Source organism: Syngnathus typhle, linkage group LG11, assembly GCF_033458585.1.
Source record: "Syngnathus typhle isolate RoL2023-S1 ecotype Sweden linkage group LG11, RoL_Styp_1.0, whole genome shotgun sequence".
NCBI classification, from domain to species: domain Eukaryota; kingdom Metazoa; phylum Chordata; class Actinopteri; order Syngnathiformes; family Syngnathidae; genus Syngnathus; species Syngnathus typhle.
In genome coordinates this window covers 575261-603249 of record NC_083748.1, presented here as the reverse complement: position 1 = coordinate 603249, position 27989 = coordinate 575261, and the positions used below count along the sequence as shown (strand labels likewise).

Here is a 27989-nt window from a genome sequence, read left to right as displayed (position 1 = left end):
ATTGCGATCGCAAGCAGTCGCTTGCCACGTAGCCACCAGAAGTTTCTTGCGCAAATTTGCGTTCAATCCGGGAACCAAGGACGCGTTTGGAAAATACTCCGCACGAGTTCAAGAGTGTTTGTCTCGAGTTTGCTGTTCGGAAACTCAAGAGTCCACCTAAACGGAGTGCCAGTGTGCGCACTCGGCGCCTCGGCTTGGCACAAAGTGCGCTAGTGCTGGCTGCTTTCCGAAATGAGCAGGAAGTAGACCGCGCGGTGCCTTTTTAATCTGAGTGCAAATTTCCCAGCGTATTCGAGAAGTCATAGGTGACCCATCCCTCGCACGGAGAACTCGATCCGAATAACGTTTTGCCTCCGTTTGCAGTCACTCGAAGTCGTTTTATTAGACGTTTAACGACACTTGTTCCTAGCTGCCTCTAACGGTTTATTTGGCGCTGTTTTCAGAGCTTATAGCTGCTGTTAGCCTAGCCGCTCGTTCGCGTGCTAGCTGGAGGGCCTTTGCGATGGACGGCAAACAAGCAAAGCGATCGCAGGCGGACGAAAGCCAGCAGCCGTCGGTAAGAGGGACAAATGGGCGAAACGAAGACGCCCGTGCGCGCTACTGACTACTGAATTGGTGACTACTGAGTGGCGTCTTCCTCTTTGTTTGGGTCAGAAGCCGTGGAACTTGATGATTAAACACAGACACGTTCACAGGAGAGGACGACGCTCGCACATGGCCGTCAGGTAACACACGCGTAGTCTGCAAAGAAGAGCAAAGGGTCGGACGGTGAAGGGGAAATTAATATTATTGCCGCTTGTTTCATAGGGATAATATCATTTAGGTTGTCGATTGGTGTTGCCGTAGAGCAGTGCTTCTCAATCATGTTCTGTGATGCCCCCCCTAGGGAGAAGAAAACATTTCGCCCCCCCTGGTATTAACATAAAAGAAAACAAAAATAAATAAAAAAGATCAACTTACAATAAAGAATAACTTTATTAATAACATTGTTTTTTAGTCTGTAACAGAACAGATTCAATGTGCATCGCTGCCTGAAATTAGAAAATCGATTATAATTATTTAAACTATAAACATTCTTGACCAACTGCCATTTTATGCTAATAAAATAAAATTAACTTACTTAATATTGAATTAAATAACAGCAATAAATATTAAATTCAAAGTAATCAGCAACATTAACTCAGCACAATATATAAAACATTTTAACCTACAAAACAAAAATGTGCTGGTTTTTTTAATCAAAATGAGGCAGCATGACGGAGACCATTATCCACGGACAGGTAGTATCAGCTCTTCTGCAATGTTGTGGGGTTTTTTTTTGCACTGAGCAATTTGGTATGCTCCTTTATATGATGCTTACAGTGCTTGGTGATTGACTGAAGTAGCATTCACAAAGTGGGATGATTGTTGGCAATATTTAGACCGTTTACACTGAAAAACCTCGAGCATCATATCAGCATGATTGGGGTGCAATGACTTAAAGTGCCGCCTTAATTTATTTGGTTTCATACTGTCGACTGCCAACATTGCAAACATTGTAAACACACTGGTCTTTCCTCGTCTCCCATCGTAGTCACACTGAAGCCGAGCGCTACGTACGCTTCGTCATATTTTCTTGTCTTAGCTTTCGTGTGACTCTCAATTCTCTTATCTCCGTCTCTCTCTGCCGTTCTTTTCAACCCAGGGACGTGCGGTCAGAGGCAAGGGAGGCTACACCTCCCCTGCTATCATGAAAAAGGGAAAAACAAATTCAATTGTTTTTATTATAAAGTAATTTTCCTTTTAATTTCAATAATTTTGTATCATTCGACATCAGTGCCTCCCCACTCATGAACCTCACCGCACGTCAACCCTGTTAAATATTCTCTTGCACACTCCTACAGCGATACCTCCACTCCCACCTAATGCAGTGGATGTCTAATTATCCTTTAACACACCCGGACTGATCATCGGGAGAACCGGGAGTATTCCCGAAGCGCCGGCCTAGGATAGGCCTGCTGGCCTGCGTCTCTCTTTGTTTTTTTATTAAGTGCGCCTATCAAAGTGACAGGCCAGGTCACTCAGGCCAGGAGCATGTGAGGAGGGAAAGACGATTGGTTTGTATCAATTAACACCCGCCCCCACAGTCCGTATCAACCACACAGCGCGTGTGGAGGAAGGGGTGTGTTACTATGTCAGGTGCTGGCTGCTGTAGCTAGCGAGCGGGGCAAGTGAGGTTAATGGACTTTGAACGTGGTAAAAAGAAGAGGAAAGGCGGTGCGGAGAGGGACAAAAAAAGAAAGGCGCTGGCTGGGGGTGGACGTGGCCAAATGCAGAAAAGTTACGGATTTGTTCTGCCCTACACACACACACACACACACACACGCAAAAACATGCGGTGCCATTCAAAACTGTGCCCGCACGTGTATGCATGCCAGTTTGGATGTGTTGTGTGCATATGTGCCGCTGCCATGTAATAAGGCTGTCCCTCTGCTGATTTATTGTTAGATTTAGTTGATTTTGTAAGTTGAGTCATTTGTTATTCTTTCATACTTGCACATTCCTCTAAACTTTGTAACTGGCCCCGGCTAAATTAATATTAAAATATACGTTTTATTTCCCATGTATAATACGCAAAATTTAACTAATTTATTGTCCTAAAATCTGGGGTGTGCGTTATACATGGGTACAAATTTTATTTCTTCTTTTTTTTTTGAAGAAAATCATGGTACAACAATTTTTGAAGAAAATCTTGTCACGGATGGAGTGTGGAAAGGAGCGGGGCGACCAAGTGCAGCTTGGACCGGGGTTTATTGGAGGAACTCAAAACACAGACTTGGTAAACTAATTGTGATAAGAAACTGGAACATCACTCAAATATTGGTGATCCCGTTGAGTCTCTCACATATTTCTTCACTATCGAGTTTGCTACTGCATGCGCAGTGATACTGACCGGCAGAATAACATCCGGTTGTTCCCAAAGATGATCTTTTTTCTGAAATAATTTTACGTTTACGGACTTAAGTAACCTGGCCGGGTCATACCAAAGATTATAAAAATGGGACCCATTGCCTCCCTGCTTGGCACTCAGCATTAAGGGTTGGAATTGGGGGGTTAGATCACCAAATGATTCCCGAGCGCGGCGCCGCTGCTGCTCACTGCTTCCGTCTCACCCAGGGGATGGGTCAAATGCAGAGGACAGATTTCACCACACCCAGATGCGTGTGTGACGATCATTGGGACTTAAAAAAATAATAATAATAAATCAAAATTTGGGTGCGTATTATACATGGGTACAGGCTTTTTTCCAGCATCGACATGCCATTTTTAGGGTGCGTTTTATACATGGGGGCGCATTATACATGGGAAAAAAACATAAGTCTCTGTTTCCTATGCAAAAGTGGAAGTATTGCCAATTTTGGTGCTTCAAGAAGTAGACCCTGTACTAGATCAGGGCAGCTGACAGGTTAAGTAAGAACAGACAGTCATCTATCAATGCATGGAATTGAATAGGCTATGACTATGCGTGATCATTTTGAAAAAAAAAAGCAACACCCCTGATATTGATTAAATGTGTTCTTGTTGATAATATAATTATTATGCTGGTTTTTCTGATACTCCCAGCAGATGCAGAGTATACTGGCAAGACAAGTCCAGGTAGCAGTGCAAGGGAAAGGCCAACTCAGGACACAGTCAGACTCAGAGAGACTTTTTGATTATTTTGCTCACCCTCATTCTAGAGATTTTGATTTGTTTTTTCCGTAACACCCACAACAAAACCCAAAGAATGATTGTGTGCATGTGTTTGTGCGCAAATGCGTTTTGGTTGTGCCCATGCATTTAAGTGTGGGTGTGAATATGCACGTGTGGGCAAGGCCAGGCTGGCCTGGTTACATAACTGACTCCTGCGCTAAAAAAATCTCCCGGTCCGGCCCTGTCCTTTATTATGGTACAGCCAAAAGAAAAGCATGTTTTCTGGTGTCACACGGGGGGCGCGCCCCACTATTTGTGAAGGACTGCCATAGAGTGATGTAATGTGCTCTCTGCTTTCAAATCGTACATGAAAACCACAATGACTTGGAGAAAAGGCAGTAGCGGCGTCCCCAATACGCGCAGGTATCAGGACAGGTTTCAGGCCTATCAGGGTAGCGCAGGTATCAGGCCTTGCGCAACGTGCGTGACATCATTATTATGTCACGTGTGTTGTAGACTCGGAGCGCTGCATGGCTTGCAGCAGCGTGTCCTGGACTTGTAGCCGCAAACATGTTGCTCCATTTTAAATCGGGGAATGTAGCCGCAAACATGTTGCTCCATTTTAAATCGGGGAATGTAGCCGCAAACATGTTGCTCCATTTTAAATCGGGGAATGAAAAAAGAAAGAGGCGTCTTTATGACAATGAGTAAAGACAACAGCAGTCAGGTAAGCAAGGCAACTTAACCCCTCCCTTTTTATGGTTAGGCTACCCATTGCCCTTCTTCTGTGGTTAATTTCGTATGGAATGAAAATCTTGCACAATGCCGAGTTAAAACGTGGCCAGGTCTTCGATACAGTCAGTTCGCAAATGCGTTGTAAACTAGAGTTTATTGATTAATGTTTTACTGTTGTTTTGAAAGGTAGTATGTAGTTGAGCACCACCAGCTGACTAGCATTTCATTTTCGTTTAGCCTGTGCAACTTGAGTCTGCAATCAAATCAACAGGGGAGAGAGTGTGGGAGAGAACAGGGTGTTTTGTTGTCAATGTTTTGCTGTTGTTACGAAAGTTGTAGTAGTTCACCATCAGCTGACTAGCCATTCGTTTAGCCCAGGGCTGTCAAACTCATTTTTTACGTGGGCCACATTGTAGTCACAGCTTCTTTCAGAGGGCCATTATGACTGTCAACCCAAATAAATGCATTAAAACCTCATATTATATACAGTAAAAACTACAAAACATTCTAACAAATAACTCTTTTTCAAATCAGACGAGTAAAAACTAGTCAAATATTTAAAAAACAGATATTATTAAAAGTGAAGGGGGGCGACCAAGTGCAGCTTGGACCAGGGTTCATTGGAGGAACTCAAAACACAGACTTGGTAAACTAACAACGCTCTAACAAAACCAACAACAGGACTGACCGACAAAGACGTGGAACAAAATGACAGGGTGACATTACCAAAGACAGGAACAGAAACCTGTGTTATTGTCAAATATTGTTTGTTTTTTAATCTCCATCGTGGACTGGCCGTCATACGGAGGCAGTATCACTGCGCATGCGCACTATGGATCCGATGCGAATAGTCCTCTTCTCTTTTTGACTGACAATGAATGTGATAGTTTAATACAATCAGCAAATAACAAAATGCGTATTACAGGTAATATTTTATTTCACAACACTTTGCCTTGTCCCTTTCGTCTCTGCTGTTCACTTCAAACACGCTCCATACGAACGCAATGCTTTCGTATCAGACGCTTGCTCGATCACCTGCTCGTTTGCTGTCACAATGTACCCTACACAAATCTGAAACATTTGTTGCGGCTCCGAGTCACGACGAGGGGCAAGTTTTGGTTTCCAAGGGTGTTTTTATTCCTCTTCAACTTCTCTCCCATACAGAGCCGCCTTTTTCACATGTCCGCACGTCACTTTCCTCTTTTCATTTCAACCTAACTGATCGCGGTGGTGCCTTTACGGGCAGTCGGAGAAATCAACGGCAACAAAAAAAATACATCCAGCCTAGTTAAGACCATACCAAATACTATAAAAATGGGACCCATTGCCTCCCTGCTTGGCACTCAGCATTAAGGGTTGGAATTGGGGGGTTAGATCACCAAATGATTCCCGAGCGCGGCACCGCTGCTGCTCACTGCTCCCCTCTCCCCCAGGGGATGGATCAAAATCACACAGGGATGGGTCAAATGCAGAGGACAAATTTCACCGCACCCAGATGCGTGTGTGACGATCATTGGGACTTAAAAAATAATAATAATAAATTTGGGTACGTATTATACATGGGTACAGGCTTTTTTCCAGCATCGACATGCCATTTTTAGGGTGCGTATTATACATGGGGGCGCATTATACATGGAAAAAAACGGTATGTTGAATGAAATTAAATAAAAATTTTGAATTTTGCATAAATTTTGGCTGATTTATTGCATTTTTAAAAACTGTGTACTTTACGAAACACCCTAGTAATGACACACGAATTTGATGCACAATTTGTCTTTACGGGCCACATAAAATGATGTGGCGGGCTGTATCTGGTCCCCGGGCCTTGAGTTTGACACCTGTGGTTTAGCCCAGTGTTTGCCAACCACTGTGCTGCGGCGTGTACCGTGGAAAATTATCCAATTTCACCTACCGTAATTTTCGGACTATAAGTCGCGTTTTTTTTCATAGTTTGGGTGGGGGGGGCGACTTATGTATCAAAGTCAAAGTCAAAGTCAGCTTTATTGTCAATCTCTCCACATGTCACAACACACAAAGAGACCGAAATTACGTTTTTCTCTATCCCACGGTGACGAGACACATAACACGATAGACATACATGTACGCGACACAATATAAAAACAAGAAGGCAAAAATTCTAACAATCAATAGGAAGAGTGATGAATAAATAATAAATAAACAGATAACACAATAAATAACGGAGCCAGCAAGCATAGCGCAAAAGTAAAAAAACATCATAAACAAAAAGGCACAAACAATAAATAAGAGTAATAACAAATAATAAATAATAAGAGCCAGTGTGCAGTCAGACAGTCCAGACAGTAAAAGTACAGGACGCTACGCAGAACGGGGGAGCGAGTTCAGGATCCTAACAGCCTGGAGTATGAAGCTGTTTGAGAGTCTGGAGGTGCGGGAGCGCAGGCTTCTGTACCTCTTCCCAGAGGGCAGAAGCTCGAACAAAGAGTGAGCGGGGTGACTCGCATCACTCACAATCGTGGTCGCCTTGCGGGTGAGATGGGAGGTGTAAATGTCCTTCAAGGAGGGGAGCGAAGCACCAGCAATCTTACCAGCAGTGTTCACTATGCGCTGCAGGGCCTTCAAGTTGTAGTCAGTGCAGCCGCCACCCCAAACAGCAATACAGCTGGAGAGGACGCTCTCAATGGTGCCGCGGTAAAATGCAGTCATGACGGCCGGAGGAGCGCTCGCTCGCCTAAGTTTCCGCAGGAAGTACAGGCGGCGCTGGGCTTTCTTTGCCAGTGATGCGGTGTTGGTGGACCAGGAGAGATCCTCACTGATGTGCACCCCCAGGAACTTGGCGCTGCTCACTCGCTCCACCACAGCACCGTCGATGGTCAGCGGCAGGTGTTGGGTGTATGGTTTTTTTCACAAATATTTACTTGATCATGAACACATCACTTACTTACAAGTATAGTTAGTTGACCACTTCACATGTTATTTTTAGTATAGTTGATCACTTCACATGAAAAAGTGAAAAAACTAGAAACATGAAAAATAGAGAGAAAAAATCAAATAAAGTAATTAACACTTTAAAGCCCCATATCCTCTGGACATGTCCTCTGTCATCAGGATGACATAAAGGACGAGAAATTTGATCGATGGATTTAATGATTTGGAGTGACACAAATGGTTTGATAATATTGTTGTTTATGTGATAGTTATTTAAAATATAGTTTATATATCGTTGTATGGGCCTGTGGAATAATCTGAACTGCGGCACGGCACACGGCATTGTTGACAAAGGACGATCGATGGATTTAATGAGTTGGAGTGACACAGATGGTTTTATAAACGTGTTATTTATGTAATAGTTTTTTTTAAATAACTGAATGTTACGTCAGGCCCGTTCTCAGCTCCTCGTTTGTGTTTGTCACATTAGCATACCGTATCGTTTAGCCTGATGTTGCTCGTTCATGTCTGTTCTTGGTGTTGGATTTTGTCGAATAAATTGCCCCCCAAAATGCGACTTATACTCCGGAGCGACTTGTATATGTTTTTTTTTCACTCTTTTGGGCATTTTATGGCTGGTGCGACTTATACTCCGGAGCGACTTATAGTCAGAAAATTACGGTAATTGGTCTAAAAATATTTTTTGAAAACAAATTATTATCTGCAGATAATATGCCATTGTCGAGTGTCTGTGCTGTAGAAGTGACTGGCAGCGTAATCATGTAATGATGTCTTATCAATAGATGGCAGCAGGGAACAAATTGCATTGTACGTTAAGACAAGAGATGCATGAATGTGACAGATACCAGTGAGAGCATTGTGGCTAGCAAGACTGTGTGCTGATGGAGAAGTTTTTGAAAAGAAAAAATGCTAACTCCGATCTGGGCCCTGGACAAAATTCAGATCCAGATGAAGGCCCTAGTACAGCGGTGGCCAACCCGCGGCTCGCGAGCCGCATGCGGCTCTTTGGCTGATTTTATGCAGCTCTTTGCGGACAAGATGGCGGCGCACGCAGTTGCAGCGGCTCAGTGCTCTCCCGATCTACGCATTGTTTGTTTTTTGTTAGTGTTTGTACCCACTGTATGTCGATCATACACAACCTACAACCGGCAGGAGCTTCTCAGGATAGGTGTTTGCTGCGAGTTGAGTCTCGCAGCGGAGTTTCACCGCTCGCAAAACATACCGGAGGATATCATCAGGCGCCCCGGCTCCCCTTGGATCACCATCCCCGCTGGGAGGAAGCGAAGGCAGCGTAGAGAGAGGAGGCAGAAACGAGGCTGCAGGGCCGGCGCGCTAACCAGGTTTCTTACCAACGCCAGGTCTCTTGCTAACAAGATGGATGAACTAAGGCTACAGATGTCTGCGAACCAGACCGTGAAGGACTGCTGCATGGTACTGATCACCGAAACCTGGCTTCATCCACTCATACCGGACTCTGCTGTCGAGCTAGCAGGCTACACCACACAGCGTCATGACAGGACTGAGAACTCCGGCAAGAGCAAGGGGGGGGGGGGGGTCTCTGTATGTACGTCAATAACAACTGGTGTACTGATATGGTGACTGTAGACAGTCCCTGCTGACCTGGAGTATGTGACTATAAAATGCAGGCCCTTTTACCTCCCTCGTGAATTTACCGTAGTCATGACGACTGTTGTTTACATACCTCCGGATGCTAATGCTAAGCTAGCTATTGGACTATTACATGGCAGTATAAGCAGCCAGCTGAGCAGTTATCCTGACGCAGTCCACATCATGGCAGGGGACTTTAATCATGTAGATTTGAAAGCAGCACTCCCTAGTTTCCACCAGCATGTTAAAATGTGCCACTAGAGGAGTTAACACTCTGGACAAGGTCTACTCCAACATTAAGCTAGGCTACAGGGCAAAACAGCTACCTCACCTGGGCCAGTCTGACCATATGTCACTGCTATTAATCCCGGCATATACCACCATCAGGAGATCAGCTCCTGTCATCACTAAAACTGTTAAAACCTGGCCTGATGATGCCTCTCAGCAGTTGCAGGGCTGCTTCGACAGGACTAACTGGGACATCTTCGAACACCGGGACTTGAATGTGTTCACAGACAGTGTTCTGTGTTATATCAAACACTGCATAGACACTGTCACAGTGGACAAACCTATACGGATATACCCCAACCAGAAGCCCTGGATGACCCGGGAGGTCCTTCGGCTGCTGGAGGAGAGGGACATCGCTCTGTCCCTCAGGTCTGAGGACGGGGCTCTCTACACCACAGCCAGAGCCAACCTGAGGAGAGGCATCAGAGGCCCAGCTTGCCTACAAAAAGAGGATTGAGGATCACCTGGACAGCAACAACAGCAAGCAGGTGTGGCAGGGAGTCCAGCATCTCACCAACTACAGAACCACCATCGGAGCTGCTGAAGGGGACGCCTCACTGGCAGAGGTCCTCAATACCTTCTTTGCCCGGTTCGAGTCCGAGCCACCTGAAGCGGCCACATCACATCCCACAGACCGCAGCAGCTTCACCTTCGCAGTGAAGGAGCACGAGGTGAGGCGCACGCTGCGGACTATCAACTCGAGAAAGGCTGCGGGTCCTGACGGCGTCACTGGGCGTGTTCTGAAAGACTGCGCAGATCAGCTGGCTGGAGTCTTCACAAAGATTTTCAACCAGTCCCTTACTGAATCCACCGTCCCATCCTGTTTAAAATCCTCCACTATAGTCCCCCTGCCCAAGAAACGCCACATCACCAGCCTTAATGACTACCGGCCAGTCGCACTCACCCCGGTGGTCATGAAGTGCTTTGAAAAGCTGGTACGGGGTCACTTCACAGCACTCCTGTTCAGAGGTTTTGACCCCCACTAGTTTGCCTACAGGGCAAATAGATCCACAGAGGACGCAGTAGCTACAGCCCTCCACGCTACACCATCCTCCCCCACAGACTGGTGGACATACTGGAGGGCCTGGGACTTCCACATAATACTTGCAGGTGGATTAAGAGCTTCCTGACGGGTCTCAGTCAGAGGGTGAGAGTGGGCCGTCATACATCCACACCTCTCAGTCTTGGTACCGGCTCCCCACAGGGCTGCGTACTGAGCCCACTGCTTTACACGCTCTACACACATGCATGCACCCCCGCCCACCGCAGCAACACCATCGTGAAATTTGCGGATGATACAACCGTGGTGGGGCTCATCTCAAAGGGAGATGAGTCTGCACGAAGTGGTCCTGCTATCGGAGTGGTGCGGAGAGAACAATCTGCTCCTAAACACTGCTAAAACCCAAGAACTGGTCATTGATTTTAGGAGGAAAAATAAAACGGACATTCCACCACTTATCATCAACGGGGTCAGTGTGGAGAGGGTGTCCTCCTTCCGCTACCTGGGTGTCCACATCGAGGAGGACTTCACCTGTGGCGTGAACACCTCTGAGCTGCCTAAAAAGGCCCAGCAGAGACTCTACTTCTTAAGGGTGCTGAGGAGGCACAGCATTACACAAAGACTGCTGGTGTCCTTATATCGCTGCTCCATAGAAAGCACTTTAACGTACTGTATATGTGTTTGGTACTCCAGCTGCACTGCTGCTCAGAGGAAAAAACTCCAAGGGGTCATCAACACAGCACAGAAGATCATTGGCTGCACTCTCCCCACACTGGAAGACCTACACAGAACCCGCTGTCTCAAAAAAACACAGAACATTCTGAAGGACACTTCCCACCCTGGCCACTCCCTTTTTGAACTGTTGCCATCAGGCAGACGCTACAGAGCAACTAGGTCAAGGACTAGCATATTTGCCAACACTTTTTACCCTACAGCGGTAGTCGCATTGAATGCAGCTAAACATAAATGATTATGTCTGTGTATGTTCTTCTGTGGGTTTTAGCTTGTATTTGTTTTTTAATCTTTTTATTCTATTTATTTTCTATCTCATGCGCGGATCGGTTGGCACTTTTTAAATTTCGTTGTACATGAGACAATGACAAAGATCTATTCTATTCTATTCTCTTTTACGTTCATATCAACATTTGTGTTTATTTTTCGTGTGTATTTGCTTCGCGTCAGTTCAATATGGTATTTTGGTCAAACGCGCATGCGCGTGAAGTGAAATCCCGCAAAGGAGGAGCGACAAACCCATTTGAGGAGTGTCAATTTCGCTCTCAAAATGGCAAGAAAAAAATGCACAGCTAAACGAATATATGACGATGAAGAAAGGGCAGAGCGATTGGTTTTGCTGGCTTTTTAATGAATGGCGACTGTGACTACGGGGACCCATTAGGTCCAGAAAAGCTGACAAGACGCTATGGACCAGGGGTGGCCAACCCGGCCAAAATGGCAAGGAAAAAATGCACAGCTAAACGAATATATGACGATGACCACTGGACGTTTTTAACAGAGTTAAAGTTGTTTTTTGTTGAACGTATCTGCCTGATATGTCGGACGTCATTAGCGCATTTAAAAGCTTCAAATCTTCAGCGCCACTTCAGCTCACTTCATGCCAATATCGATAAGGACTTTGCAAAAGGGACTGAATTTCGCAAGCACAAGTTTGGACACTTTGAAAAGTCAGGCAGAAAAATAGGTACAGTTTTTCAAAAAAATTACGAAGCACTCAGACTGTCACACTTGCATTGTTTCAACTGGCTTGGAACATTGCACGGGCTAAAAAGCCATACAATGAAGTGAAATTCGTTAAAATATGCCTCAGTGACGTTATTGAAATCTTGTCTCCTGAAAACGACAAACTAAAACGAATGGTCTGTCCCGCCACACATAGTAACGGAAAAAACTTATGTTTTTGGTTGTGGAATTTGTTGAACTGAGAGTTTGTCTGTGTGAGACAATGCACACAATGTTCATTGTCGAAAATGTGGTCTTTGGTCTGTGGTTTTAGTACACGCGCGCGCGCGTTAATAATAAATGTATTATTAATTTTATATTCAAACTGAAAACATAAACTATATAACACTGAAGTCATTCAAGTCATCGTGTCTCAAGTCAAGTCCCGAGTCTAAGTTCCAAGTCCAAGTCAAGTCTCAAGTTTTTTCATTTTTTGTCAAGTCACAAGTCATCAAAACAGCGACTCGAGTCGACTCGAGTCCAAGTCACAGTGACTCGAGTCCCCATCTCTGGCGGAACCGTTATGTGCAGTTAGTTATGTAATGTGTGCCGTCTACTAGTGTTGTGTGACGTCAGACGTTGAGCGTTGACTTACGTGGTGTATTTCTGTCTGTTGCAGAACCACACACACACACACATGCACCCCCCCCCCAAACACCCTTCACACGTTTCATACAATAATCACACACACAAGAATCACATTCACACAACCAAAGACTCACCCATGTACACTACACACACCTGCTCTCGCATCCTTACAACCAAACGTGTGCCTATACCCTTTTGCCAATTTGCCTGTATGCCCCAATGAGCCACAGTGCCTGATACTTTTTAGCCAATAATTCAGTAAAGCAATCAAAACTGAATCACGTCTTCCCTCCTGTGTTCTGACCGACACCCGGGGGCGAAAAGAGCATAACCATCCGAGCCAACCCCCTATACAGTCTTCAGGCTCCCCAACAATATCTTGAACAAGGAGGTTCTTAAGTGGGAAAACTGCACGAGTGTTTGCACTGATGGAGCTGCAGCCATGGTCGGGCGCAACAAAGGCTTTGTAAGCAGAGTGAAGGAAAGAAACTCAGATGTGATTGTTACGCACTGTTTCTTACACCGTGAGGCACTCGTGGCCAAGACTTTACCAGCAGACCTAGCCTCTGTGTTGAATGATGTTGTGCACATAGTAAACTTTGTGAAAACACGAACTGTGAAAAGCCGCATCTTTGCATCTTTGTGTGAGGAAATGGGAGCGGAGCATAAGATCTTTCTGTTTCATACGGAACGCCCGATGGTTGTTGCGCGGCAAGGTGCTGGCCCGTGTGTACGAGCTGCGGGAGGAACTCAGTGTTTCTGAAACGAGGGGTCCGATTACGCAAAGCTGCTTGCAAGTGATAAGTGGTGTGCAAGGCTGGCATACTGTATTTTTTGGACTATAAGTCGTGTTTTTTTTCCAAAGTTTGGGTGGCGGGGCGACTTATACTGAGAAGTGACTTATACGTGAATTTTTTCACAAATTTTCAAAATTCTAAAGAAAACAAATGAAACCGCGATGTAGCAAGGGATTACTGTAATTTGAACTTCAAGTGACATCAGTGGCGCGGCGGTTGTTTACATAAAGGACAAAGATTTGATCACGGGATGACGAAGAGCCGCACCTACTACGGGCATCATTAGCGGCTTTGTAAGTGGCACGGAGGATGAAGAGTTTGAAGGATTTAATGATTTGGAGTGCGACAGAATGTTTGAAAAACTATTATGGCTTTTACGCACGCCCAGTCCTACTCTACAGAGCTCTCTTTCACCTCCGTGGATGAAAGTCGGGGGCCGGCGCTCGGCCGGGTGGCTCGGACACTGCTCCTACGCACGCCCGGTCCTACTCTACGTAGGTCCCAGCCACCTCCGTGGCTGGAAGTGCCACCTCCGGGGATGGACGTCCACACCGCCACACGCCTGGAAGACCACGCCGGTGCTTGGGGCCGTGTGGCGGTGAACTATTTATGTTATAGTTGTGTGAAGGCGATGGCCTTCACACATGTTATTCTACTCCATTCACTTTATATTTTATTCCCGTCACTTATTTGTCCCGCTTCTTCTTCCACATAATTCATCCGATTCCACTTTTGATGTATTCCAAATATTCACAAGATGAGCGCTTGTATTTTTCTCGTTCCGAAAATTTTCCGTTTTAGCAAAATTCCGACAAAATTTTCCCCATTCATTCTTAATGGCACATTCGACATTTCACATTTACGTCGTTCCAATTGGAAATTCACATCATTCAGCACATTTGAATCACGTTCGGAAAGATTCTCGACATTCCCAAAATTGCCAAATTAAGAAAATTCACGTTTTCACGTTTAAAATTTCGACAAAATTTCACAAAGTTTCGTTTTTCATCTCTAATTTCTACATTTTTCAACCGATTCAACCCATTCCAACTTTGAACTGTTCATCTTTTGCCTACCTATTCCACAACTTCTCACCTACCAAAAATGTCAAATTTTCAAATTTGAAATTCAACCAAATTCTCCCAAATTTCGTTTTTCTACTCTAACTTCTGTTTTTCAACCCATTCAACCCATTCCAACTTTCAACTGTTCATCTTTTTTCTACCTATTCCACGACTTCCCACTTACAAAAAATTCCAAATTTTCAAATTTGAAATTCAACCAAATTCCCCAAAATTTCGTTTTTCTACTCTAATTCCTACATTTTCCAACCAATTCAACCCATTCCAACTTTCAACTGTTCATCTTTTGCCTACCTATTCCACAGCTTCCCACTTACAGAAAATTCCAAATTTGAAATTCAACCAAATTCTCCAAAATGTTGTTTCTACTCTAATTTCTACATTTTTCAACCAATTCAACCCATTCCAACTTTCAACTGTTCATCTTTTGCTTACCTATTCCACAACTTCCCACTTACCAAAAATTCCAAATTCGAAATTCAACCAAATTCTCCAAAATTTCGTTTTTCTACTCTAATTTCTACATTTTTCAACCAATTCAACTCATTCCAACTTTCAACTGTTCATCTTTTGCCTACCTATTCCACAACTTCCCACTTACCAAAAATTCTAAATTTGAAATTCAACCAAATTCTCCAAAATTTCATTTTTCTACTCTAATTTCTACATTTTTCAACCGATTCAACTCATTCCAACTTTCAACTGTTCATCTTTTGCCTACCTATTCCACGACTTCCCACTTACAAAAAAATTCCAAATTTTCAAATTTGAAATTCAACCAAATCCTCCAAAATTTCGTTTTTCCACTCTAATTTCTACATTTTCCAACCAATTCAACCGGATGTGAAATGATGAACCCAAGTGCCCCAAATAAAACTGGAAGTGACCCCAAATAGACCGGAAGTGACCTCAGGTAAACCGGAAGTGACCCCAAATAAAACCGGAAGTGACCTCATGTAAACTGGAAGTGCCCCGAATCAAACCGGAAGTGACACAAATAAACCGAAAGTGACCTTTTAAAACCAAAAGTGACTCCAAATAAACCGGAAGTGACCTCTGATAAACCGGAAGTGACTTAAATTAAACCGGAAGTGCCCAAAATAAACCGGAATTGACCTTATTTCAACAATAAGTGCCTTAAATGGAACCTGAAGTGACCTAAATATAACGTTTACTCTAACTTTTACAATTTTTGTCTCATTTTACCTGTTTCAACTTTTGAACTCCAAATTGAACCTCATGAACCTGTAGTTTTCGTTTTGCTACAAATTTAAAATAATATGGCGCAATTCCCCTTCATGGTCTTCGCCTTCACATGCAATTTCTCCAGAAATTGTATTTTCTAGTTTTTTGTTACCGTTTTTTTCCGTGTATAGTGCGCCCCCATGTATAGTACGCACCCCTAACAATGGCATGCTGATGCTGGAAAAAAGCTTGTACCCATGTATAATACGCACCCAATTTTTATGATTTTTTTAAAAAAGATTTTTAAATTTTTTTTTTTTTTTTTTTTTTTTTTAAGTCCCAAAGATCGTCACACACGCAGGGAGGCAATGGGTCCCATTTTTAAAGTCTTTGGTATGGTCTTAACTAGGCTGGATGTCATTTTTTTTGTTGGCGTTGATTTCTCCGACTGCCCCTAAACGCACCACCGCGCTCCGTGCGCACACGGCGGCTCTGTATGGGAGAGACGTTGAAGAGGAATAAAAACACCCTTGGAAACCAAAACTTGCCCCTCGTCGTGACTCGGAGCCACAACAAATGTTTCGGATTTGTGTAGGGTACATTGTGACAGACGGCAAACTAGCAGGTGATCGAGCGAGCGTCTGATACAAGAGCATTGCGGTCGTATGGAGCGTGTTTGAAATGAACAGCAGAGACGAAAGGAACAAGGCAAAGTGTTGTGAAATAAAATATTACCTGTAATACGCATTTTGTTATTTGCTGATTGAAACTGCTAATTAAACTGTGAATTGGAACTAATAGGTGGAGAACTGAACTCTCGCTCTTTATATAGCTGACGTGTCTTGCGCAACCGTTCTGCGCATCTGTAATGGCGGCCTCCGTATGACGTCCGGTCCGCGATGGAGATTAAAAAACAAACAATATTTGACAATAACACACCATCGAGGATTGCACGCACCATCGCATCAAACGATGTGTCGTCAATTATGAATTTTACTAAGTGTGTTGGGCAGGATGGCTGAATGCGATGCGCGATTGACAACAAACAAGAAGAAAGGTGAGTTTTATTTCGGGGGAGATTTGTCATGTCTCGTCCCCAGTTTTGCTATGTGTCTAGGTTGCCATAGTTTCTGTTCGTGTCACCCCGCTCTTCCTGTGTCACCTCAATCGATGTAACGTGTTTTGTATTTAAGTCCTGTCTGCCCCTCGCTCACCGTTGGATCATTGCATGTGTTACTGTCATTCTGTTCCTGTCTTTGGTAATGTCACCCTGTCTTTTTGTTCCACGACTTTGTCGGTCAGTCCTGTTGTTGGTTTTGTTGTACCATGACTTTATTTAAAAAAAAAAAAAAAAAAAAAAAAAAAATTAAAAAAAAAAAAATTTTTTTTTTTTTCTTTGTACCCATGTATAATACGCACCCCAGATTTTAGGACAATAAATTAGTAAAATATTGCGCACTATACACGGAAAAAAACGGTATATATTTTTTCATGTAGCAACTTGTATATGTTTTTATCGTTACAGTTCAGTAGTTGTTGGCTAGTTGAACTCTTGGTTTGTTAAAGAGCCGTTTACCAAACCCACGTCTTCCCTGGTACTTTGTTAACGCTACAATATAGTTATGCAACTTTTCATACTGTAGCAGTGAAATATTTCCCAAATATTGCACTTTAAGTGCACTTTTTATTTGAAATATAAAAGATAATAAAAATACGTTTTTGAATTGATTCCTATTCAAGACACTTTGATAAGAATGACTACCGTTTTTTTCCGTGTATAGTGCGCAAAATTTAACTAATTTATTGTCCTAAAATCTGGGGTGCGCATTATACATGGGTACAAAAAAATTTTTTATTTTTTATTTTTTATTTATTTAATTTTTTTTTTTTTTAAGTCCCAATGATCGTCACACACGCAGGGAGGCAATGGGTCCCATTTTTATAGTCTTTGGTATGGTCTTAACTAGGCTGGATGTAATTTTTTTTGTTGGCGTTGATTTCTCCGACTGCCCGTAAACGCACCACCGCGCTCCGTGCGCGCACGGGACAGCAAACGAGCAGGTGATCGAGCAAGCGTCTGATACAAGAGCATTGCGGTCGCATGGAGCGTGTTTGAAGTGAACAGCAGAGAAGAAGTTTTATTTTGACTTTTAAATGTTTTTTAAAAATCCGCGATGTAGTGAAACCGCGATAAACGAAATGCGAAGTAGCGAGGGATCACTGTAAACTTAATTTACCGTATTTTGCGCCCTATTAGGCGCACCGGGTTATAAGGCGCACCTTCAATGAACGGCCCATTTTAAAACTTTGTCCATATATAAGGCGCACCGGACTATAAGGCGCATAAAATAGAAGCTTTACTGCAACAAACTGAGGTTGACTAGGGTTGCGGTATGCACCCACTAGCCAATAACCAACGAGCCCTCTGTAAACAATCTCGTTTCTCAAACGAACTCCTATAAAATGATTGGAACTGACTAAAGTTCGATCTAACGCATCGGTACTACTTACCTATGTTTCCCTTCCATATCGATCCGTAGATTTACTCGAAACATTAACAGAGCAGCCTATTTTGACATGAAATAGCCTCGCGCGTATAGCAGCTATCGTTATAGCATTAGCCATCCGCAATTTCCCATGAACCTCAGCTCGGAATCTCCCATGAGCCTCAGCAAAGTGTAAACAATCGCGTTTCTCAAACGATCTCCTATAAAATGATCAGAACTGACTAAAGTTCAATCTAACGCATTGGTACTACTTACCTATGTTTCCCTTCCATATCAATCCGTAGATTTACTCGAAACATTAACGGAGCAGCCTATTTTGAAATGAAATAACCTCGCGGGTACAACAGCTATTCGGTGACGCCCCCTGACTACAGTTACCGTAATGTTGGGAAGCGATGCGACCTTGTAATTTACTAGTCGTACTAAAACGTACTAAAACATTTTGGCAGAGCACTGTGTACAACCAGTATGGATCAACAAATTCATCAATTGATCCATATATAAGGACTATAAGGCGCACTGTCGACTTTTGATAAAAATTTAGGTTTTTAGGTGCGCCTTATACGGTAAGTCAAACTTTTTCTCGGGGGGGGGGGGAGTGTTCAGGACTACCGTTTTTTTCCGTGTATAGTGCGCAATATTTTACTAATTTATTGTCCTAAAATCTGGGGTGCGTATTATACATGGGTACAAAGAAAAAAAAATTTAATTTTTTTTTTTTAATTTTTTTTTTTTTTTTTTTAAATAAAGTCATGGTACAACAAAACCAACAACAGGACTGACCGACAAAGTCGTGGAACAAAAAGACAGGGTGACATTACCAAAGACAGGAACAGAATGACAGTAACACATGCAATGATCCAACGGTGAGCGAGGGGCAGACAGGACTTAAATACAAAACACGTTACATCGATTGAGGTGACACAGGAAGAGCGGGGTGACATGAACAGAAACTATGGCAACCTAGACACATAGCAAAACTGGGGACGAGACATGACAAATCTCCCCCGAAATAAAACTCACCTTTCTTCTTGTTTGTTGTCAATCGCGCATCGCATTCAGCCATCCTGCCCAACACACTTAGTAAAATTCATAATTGACGACACATCGTTTGATGCGATGGTGCAATCCTCGATGGTGTGTTATTGTCAAATATTGTTTGTTTTTTAATCTCCATCGCGGACCGGACGTCATACGGAGGCCGCCATTACAGATGCGCAGAACGGTTGCGCAAGACACGTCAGCTATATAAAGAGCGAGAGTTCAGTTCTCCACCTATTAGTTTCAATTCACAGTTTAATTAGCAGTTTCAATCAGCAAATAACAAAATGCGTATTACAGGTAATATTTTATTTCACAACACTTTGCCTTGTTCCTTTCTTCTCTGCTGTTCACTTCAAACACGCTCCATGCGACCGCAATGCTCTCGTATCAGACAAGGCTTGCTCGATCACCTGCTCGTTTGCTGTCTCACAATGTACCCTACACAAATCCGAAACATTTGTTGCGGCTCCGAGTCACGACGAGGGGCAAGTTTTGGTTTCCACGGTTGTTTTTATTCCTCTTCAACGTCTCTCCCATACAGAGCCGCCTTTTTCACGTCCGCAGCCCATGCGCGCACGGAGCGCGGTGGTGCGTTTAGGGGCAGTCGGAGAAATCAACGCCAACAAAAAAAATGACATCCAGCCTAGTTAAGACCATACCAAAGACTTTAAAAATGGGACCCATTGCCTCCCTGCGTGTGTGACGATCTTTGGGACTTAAAAAAAAAAAAAAAAAATTAAATTTTTTTTTTAAAAAATTCATAAAAATTGGGTGCGTATTATACATGGGTACAAGCTTTTTTCCAGCATCAGCATGCCATTGTTAGGGGTGCGTACTATACATGGGGGCGCACTATACACGGAAAAAAACGGTACTTTAGTTAGGGGGGGCCCCTTGACATATTTCTGCCATGGAGGTCTGATCAGAGGTGTTACCAAATGCCAAATAAAATGTATTCAACTTTGAAATTTGAGTGTGATCAAGTGGCGCGAAAAGCAATGGCTGTAAAAAGCATTGCATCTCGCCAATGATGTGCCAAGCTGCACTTCCATGCTAGGCCATGGAAAGAATTGAAAAAAAATAATACTCCCAAAACAGGAACATGCTCCCCGACAAATTGTTACAGACAAAATGTGGAGTAGCGTTTTTTTCCGTGTATAGTGCGCAAAATTTTACTAATTTATTGTCCTAAAATCTGGGGTGCGCATTATACATGGGTACAAAAAAAAAAAAAAATTTTTTTTTTAATTTTTTTTTTTTTTTTTTTTTTTAAGTCCCAATGATCGTCACACACGCAGGGAGGCAATGGGTCCCATTTTTATAGTCTTTGGTATGGTCTTAACTAGGCTGGATGTAATTTTTTTTGTTGGCGTTGATTTCTCCGACTGCCCGTAAACGCACCACCGCGCTTCGTGCGCGCACGGGACAGCAAACGAGCAGGTGATCGAGCAAGCGTCTGATACGAGAGCATTGCGGTCGCATGGAGCGTGTTTGAAGTGAACAGCAGAGAAGAAAGGCAAAGTGTTGTGAAATAAAATGCACAGAACGGATGCGCAAGACACGTCAGCTATATAAAGAGCGAGAGTTGTTTTCTTCCTATTAGTTTCAATTCACAGTTTAATTAGCAGTTTCAATCAGCAAATAACAAAATGCGTATTACAGGTAATATTTTATTTCACAACACTTTGCCTTGTTCCTTTGGTCTCTGCTGTTCATCCTAGAACACAAAGGCGCTCTTTAAGCAATGCGACAGTGAGCGCCCGGCGCGCTGCGGTTGCGCGACCGCACCAAATTAAGCTCCCTGCGCAGTGCGCACTGAGGTCCTCTTAAATTTTAGAAAGTACATCAGGACTTTAAAAATATCTTCTAAATTTCAGCGACGGCTCTGTCACACTAATCGACCAGCCCGGTGCAGTTGGGCGGTCGGCGGCGCGCTACGGTTGAGCGTTCTCTCACACGCTTTCTCTCTCGCTCTCTCTCGCTCTCGCACACACGCAAACCGGATATCATACGGAGGCCGCCATTACAGATGCGCAGAACGGATGAGCAAGACACGTCAGCTATATAAAGAGCGAGAGTTCAGTTCTCTACCTAAATCCGTATTACAGGTAATATTTTATTTCACAACACTTTGCCTTGTTCCTTTCTTCTCTGCTGTTCACTTCAAACACGCTCCATGCGCACGGAGCGCGGTGGTGCGTTTACGGGCAGTCGGAGAAATCAACGCCAACAAAAAAAATTACATCCAGCCTAGTTAAGACCATACCAAAGACTATAAAAATGGGACCCATTGCCTCCCTGCGTGTGTGACGATCATTGGGACTTAAAAAAAAAAAAAAAAATTAAAATTTTTTAAAAAAAAAATTCATAAAAATTGGGTGCGTATTATACATGGGTACAAGCTTTTTTCCAGCATCAGCATGCCATTTTTAGGGGTGCGTACTATACATGGGGGCGCACTATACACGGAAAAAAACGGTAACTGTTATTTCTTATATTTATTTCGACACTCAAAAAGCAAGTATTTCTATTGACATTTTCTTTAATGGTTATCGCAGACAACTAACAGAATTATGGATTTGTGGGTATGTATGGGTATGTATAGTTATACAGACCCACAGGTGTCCATGGACCTCCTGAGAGCGGTCCTTCAACCCAGCTTCAACGATGACATCATGGCCGTGTTCCGAAAATACCACAAGGTATGCCGCACGTGTGTGTGCGCGTCTGTGCGCACGTATGTGAGACGGGCTTGTGTTGTTGTTATTGCAGTTCTTTGAGAAGGCGGCGCATAACGTGAAGGAGAATATTGGTGATGAGATGCACGCAGATCAGCTCATCAAGGAAGCATGCAGGAATGTTCTGGAACATGTAAGCCTGTCCATGTTTGCGCGTGTCTGACGATGTTGCAGTTTGACTGTGTTTGTGATTTGGTGTGAAAGAGACTCAGTCGGTGTGTTTCTTTGCATTTGTGACTGAGTTTCTTGTGTGCGGCAATGACAACAATTACTTTTTTCCTGTGCACGTGGCCACGGTTATCACCACAGGCCAAAGTTTTGTTTGCCGAAAGTGAGTCAAAGAAGCCGAGTTGCGAGGTCAGCGTCAAGGTAGGACGGATGAAGCAGCAGCGACTGCCTTCCTTGGGCGAGTGGTTTCAGAGTCAGAATTTTGCTTGTGTGTGTTGGCAGCGTCCTCGAGGTTGCGAAGAAAGCAGCAGCCAGAAGAGCAGTCCGGTTCACAAAAAGGTGCGTCCCTGTCCTTCACCGTCCGTCCTTTCCGAGCCCTGTTTTGCTTCTTGCGCTGCTCCAGCCCAGCGTCCTAATCACATTCGTGTCCCCATGCTTTTTGACTCTGGCGCTACCATACTTTGATTTTCTTGTCCGAATCCATTCCCAAGTTGACTTGTGGGTGTCTCCCACAAGTTTGGGCAATCTTTCAGATGCGTTTGTCTTCTTGTTTTGTTTTTTGCAACCCGGCCATCATGTTCTCATCCGGTCAGGTCAGTGGAGTTTTTCGGCCGCCGGCGTAAGTCATGCCAAAACTGATGTTGGCTTTTTGTGTGTGCACATTGTCGCCGGCCTTAGAGGAAGAACCGCGCAAGCGGCGCCGTAGCGTCTGACCGATCATTGAACATCTCCGCTCAGTGAGTATAACGACACATGCGGCGGGTGACCTCCAAATGGGGCGATTAAAACGTGTGTGTATGTGTGTGTGCGTGTGTTTATTTTTCAGCGTGAAGGCAAAGTGTGAAGCCATCAAGAAAGAAGGACCAAAGGTGACAACACAACACACTTTTTCACCTGCAGAGGGGAGTGTTTTTTTGCGCTTAGGTTGTCTGGCAGCTGACTTGAATTAATCTTTGGCAGCGGAATGCAATGCCGGTCTCTGTTTGGCTTTTGAGCTACTTCCGTTTTCTTCAAGAATATCAAATGTGTATGTATCGAACCAAAACGGTTGAACAGGTACAAGCTTTGGGAGGTGCAAAAGCAAGCTAAGAGGAACCAAACGTGATGAGTTGCTCCTCCGGCAGCTCTTGGGCACAACTCTTGGTGGCCGACTCTCTCAATCTGGCTCCGTTATTTATTGTGTTATCTGTTTATTTATTATTTATTCGTCACTCTTACTATTGAATGTTTGAATTTTTGCCTTCTTGTTTTTATATTGTGTCGCGTACATGTATGTCTATCGTGTTATGTGTCTCGTCACCGTGGGATAGAGAAAAACGTAATTTCGGTCTCTTTGTGTGTTGTGACATGTGGAGAGATTGACAATAAAGCTGACTTTGACTGACTTTTTTGACTTTGACTTTGACAAATGGCAAAAAGGGTCGCCACGTAGCTGAAGAGGAGACCAGAGGCAGCGAAGTCGTGAGGTTACCCTAGCTCAGCGGAATTGCAATTTGGCTTATCTGGAGGGAAAACAAAACTGACTGCAGTTTTGGGATTAGCGTCAAACTGTAACTCAAGACAATGTCTTTTATTTGTTTTCTTTAGTGGGAGCCGTCCAGACTGAATGAAAGCAGCACTTTTGTTTTGGGGTCCAGAGCTAACAAGTAAGTCGGCACTTGTTTTAGTTGTTGTTTTCAAGTTATAAGCATTTCTTGCTTATAGAAAGTAAATTTTCTAAAATGAGTTTATCTTACTTTTTTCGCCTTTGTGGGATGTATTTGTCCCGCTACCCAGTTAGAGGGGCGGCGATTCTTCCGGCAGTTGCTGCAGCAATTGACGGAATCCAGCAAGAGGACTTTGCTAACATATGTCACAGACCAAACTAGAAACTGGACCATCATAGATGTTGCTGCTGCATTTCCCGCACTGTCAATTTTCAATAACATCCTCTTCTTATACTGTATAATAAAGGGATGAGAATTTGGGTAGAATTTTTAACTCAACAATTAATGGAAAATTGATTGACAGATTGATTGACAAAAATAAGTTTTCAAAGCCAAATGGCCATACGTATTTTAAAAAAGGCTTACTTTTCTGGCACAGGGCATTGGGAATGGGCGGGACCAGAGGACGAATCTACATCAAACATGCTGACCTTTTCAAGGTGCGCACACACACACAACACCCACTTGGCGTGCGACAAGTCACGGAACGTGTTGCGTGTGCGCTCGTCAGTACGCGGCGGACACCAGGGATAAGCAGTGGCTGGCCGAGCGTCATCACATGAGGGCGACGGGCGGCAAGATGGTGAGGCCGGGCGCCGGCGGCTGCGTTGGCGGCTGCTCCTACCGCGGGCCCCACCAACACTGATTAACGGAATGCGTGCGTCTGCTTGATCTCTCAGGCCTACCTGCTTATCGAAGAGGACATCCAGGATCTGGCGCGCGGTGACGATTACAAGTAAGTGGGCCACTGCCGTGCTCTTTTGCCTCAGCAACTAGCCATGTTGAGCACGTGTGCGGGCGCGCAGGGACTGCCCGGATGTGAAGTTGGAGGAGATGAAGCCCTTCTCTGTTCCTCTCTGGATGGTGGAGAAGATGCAGAGGGCCATGGAGGCGCAGAGGGACATGGAATTCTGAAGCGCAAGTTGCCAGCTCCTCCATGTGTATTAAAAAACAAAAGCCAAAATGTCAAAAGTCGCTTGTGCTGCTCCAAGTGTGTGAGTCTCGGGCTCCCTCTAGTGCAGGGGTGTCCAAACTTTTTGCAAGGAGGGCCAGATTTGATAAAGCAAAGGGGCCCAGGGGCTAATAGTTTTTTCGGACATTTCAACTACAAAAATGTCATGCAAATACACACTGTTATAAAACAAATTTCATTGTCGCAATTGTCTTTATTTTTCAAATGACAAAATAACCAAATATGAGTCACTCAGGCAGATGTGAACAACTCTAAAAAGACAAATTCTGCCTTTCATTCATATCTAAAGAGTCAGATAACATTGAACAAACTGTATGAAATACCTTAAATTTACATGAGTTTAAAATTACTTTTGCCTCGTGAACATTTTAAACGGGAGTTATAAGTAATGCAAAGTTGTCTTTTATTAAAACTAGTGAATTTTGCACTTGTCATTTACATTATCTTTCAGAAAATAATAGTTTGTGTCAGGTCTACAGGTCTATAACATCAACAGTCTTAACATGGCCACTTCATAGCTTGCTTTAGTAATACCGTTTTTCTTTTCCATCTATAATGCACAAAATTTAACTAATTTATTGTCCTAAAATCTGGGGTGCGCATTATAAATGGGTACAATTATTTTAAAAAAATGTTTGTTTTTTTTTGTAAGAAAATCATGGTACAACAATTTTTTAAGAAAATCTTGTCACGGATGGAGTGTGGAAAGGAGCAGGGCGACCAAATGCAGGTTGGACCAGAGTTCATTGGAGGAACTCAAAACACAGACTTGGTAAACTAACATAACTCTTTAACAAAACCAACAACGGGACTGACCGACAAAGACGTGGAACAAAAAGACAGGGTGACATTAACAAAGACAGAAACAGAAACCTGTTATTGTCAAATATTGTTTGTTTTTTAATCTCCATCGCGGACCGGACGTCATACGGAGGCAGTATCACTGCGCATGCGCACTATGGATCTGATGCGAATAGTCCTCTTCTCTTCTTGACTGACAATGAATGTGATAGTTTAATACAATCAGCAAATAACAAAATGCGTATTACAGGTAATATTTTATTTCGCAACACTTTGCCTTGTTCCTTTTGTCTCTGCTGTTCACTTCAAACACGCTCCATACGAACGCAATGCTCTTGTATCAGACGGTTGCTCGATCACCTGCTCGTTTGCTGTCACAATGTACCCTACACAAATCTGAAACATTTGTTGCGGCTCCGAGTCACGACGAGGGGCAAGTTTTGGTTTCCAAGGGTGTTTTTATTCCTCTTCAACTTCTCTCCCATACAGAGCCGCCTTTTTCACATGTCCGCACGTCACTTTCCTCCCTGCTTGGCACTCAGCATTAAGGGTTGGAATTGGGGGGTTAGATCACCAAATGATTCCCGAGCGCGGCGCCGCTGCTGCTCACTGCTCCCCTCTCCCCCAGGGGATGGATCAAACTCACACGGGGATGGGTCAAATGCAGAGGACAAATTTCACCACACCCAGATGCGTGTGTGACGATCATTGGGACTTAAAAAAAAATAAAAAATAATAATTTGGGTGCGTATTACACATGGGTACAGGCTTTTTTCCAGCATCGACATGCCATTTTTATTATACATGGGGGCGCATTATACATGAAAAAAAACGGTATTTATTTTTGACTCACAGTCCCGTGTGAAGAATCGCTGTTGTGATGCCAGTTCAGCTTGGAGCTGCTTCACTTTATCAGCACGGTCACTCCCTGTTAGCTGGTTGTTTGTGTTCGCATGTTTAGTCAGATAGTGTCTCTTTAAGTTGAAATCCTTAAACAAGGCAACCGTCTCTTTACAAATTAGACAAACACAATTGCCTTGATTTTCAGTGATGTACAGTAATCCCTCGCTACATCACGGTTTAAAAAAGGTTATTATAATAAGAGTTCTAAAACATATTTACAGTGTTGTACCTTGTTATAGAAAATTGTTATAATAAGAGTTCTAAGAACATTTACAGTATGTACACTTCTATCTTGTTATAAAAAAATGTATAATAATAAAAGTTGTTCTAAAAACATATATACAGTTTGTGTTAAGAATTCTCCATGTTATTTATGTTATTCAGCCATGCTTTGATTTGAGGTAGGGTGGTTTATTTTGAAGGCCGTTTTCAGGCGATACCACTTCCTTTTTTACGTTCTTGTACATATGTCGGTTACAGTGGTACAGAAGTCATTGGCGATGCAAGTGTGTCTCCTAACAAGAGAAATGAATGATCACATGAGTCTAACCTTTAGGACAATGTAGTATTGCTTCAAATGTTCGTGTGAGTGTCAGTTTCAGTTCAGTTTAAATTTCAAAGGTTAGATGTTGTATAGTTCTTGTCACACGCTTATCTTAAAACACTGTGTACAGCTGTTGCTCATACCCTTTTGAAGGTGGAGGTAGAATGTCCAAAATGGAGGCAAGCAGGCATGCAGGCCGAGGTAGAGAGGCAATGGCAGGCAGGCAGGCATGCAGGCCGAGGGAGAGAGGCAATGGCAGGCATGCAAAGGTGGTAGGCCAAGCAAGGATAGGGAGGAGAGGGAATGGCAGGCAGGCAAACAGGTGGCACACAGGTACAAATCCGAACTGTTTGTAATTCAACTAAGGTTTCAACATAAAGGGTTCTGAGGTAAATTTTGGATTCTGTATGTCACCTTAAATGGCGACCTTGCAGCAGTGAGAAGACCCTAAGCTATTTTTGCGGTACAGAGAAGCTCTAGTTTCAGTAATGTGTAGGTACTTAGAATATGGAAGACCTATGTCCATGCCCTTTTAAGGGCATCGTAAGTAACCAGTAGAGTGAGACTCGAACCGCAGCTGTTGTCTTACGGGGTACAAATGATGGGGGAGAACAGATAGAGAGAGGGGCAAGGGACAAGACCAAGAAGCGCGAGGGCTTTTTTTGGGGCGAACATCTTGGCTGTCGAGAGCTGAAACATCTTTGCTCTTGGGGCCACTCTAACCTTTGGAGAGACATCACTTTGACATCGGTTGAATAAAATCTTTTCCCAATCAGCCGTGTATCACCAAAGTGCTTCCTTACCGGGCCAGCCATCATCCACCGAGTGTTTTTTTTGGAGACCAGCGAAACAACAAAGACCATTCACCACAGTTCAAAGGAGTAAACTAAAGTTTGTTTTTTTAAATTCCAAGTTTCAAGTTCCAAAAACTACAAGCTTGGAGCAGATTTGAAGTAGCTTGAAGCAGGCTTTTTAGCGGTAAAAA

General features: G+C 43.6%; 1 protein-coding gene across 4 annotated transcripts; it reads left to right on the top strand.

Moving 5' to 3' along the window:
- LOC133162231 (deoxynucleotidyltransferase terminal-interacting protein 1) lies at positions 1 to 24929 on the top strand. 4 transcript variants are annotated; one of them, XM_061291276.1, is made up of 13 exons: positions 1 to 556; positions 658 to 725; positions 21777 to 21873; positions 21944 to 22042; positions 22219 to 22278; positions 22360 to 22416; positions 22756 to 22814; positions 22904 to 22946; positions 23665 to 23723; positions 24163 to 24223; positions 24295 to 24366; positions 24464 to 24519; positions 24590 to 24929. In XM_061291276.1, the coding sequence occupies exons 1-13, from the start codon at positions 503 to 505 to the stop codon at positions 24696 to 24698; spliced, it is 894 nt and encodes a 297-aa protein (XP_061147260.1). In that variant the 5' UTR covers positions 1 to 502; the 3' UTR covers positions 24699 to 24929. The 4 variants fall into 4 exon arrangements, with proteins under 4 accessions (XP_061147260.1, XP_061147259.1, XP_061147261.1 ...); XM_061291275.1 differs by having other exon boundaries at positions 655 to 725; XM_061291277.1 differs by having other exon boundaries at positions 1 to 615; positions 696 to 725.
- The last annotated feature ends 3060 nt before the right edge of the window (positions 24930 to 27989 follow it).

Bases quoted from the DNA above. Each gene is read 5' to 3' on its own strand.
- LOC133162231 (XM_061291275.1), top strand. From the start codon at position 503: ATGGACGGCAAACAAGCAAAGCGATCGCAGGCGGACGAAAGCCAGCAG. The intron at 22,279-22,359 runs GTAGGACGGATG...GTGTGTTGGCAG, and splicing joins GTTGCGAGGTCAGCGTCAAG to CGTCCTCGAGGTTGCGAAGA. The intron at 24,520-24,589 runs GTAAGTGGGCCA...GCGGGCGCGCAG, and splicing joins GCGCGCGGTGACGATTACAA to GGACTGCCCGGATGTGAAGT.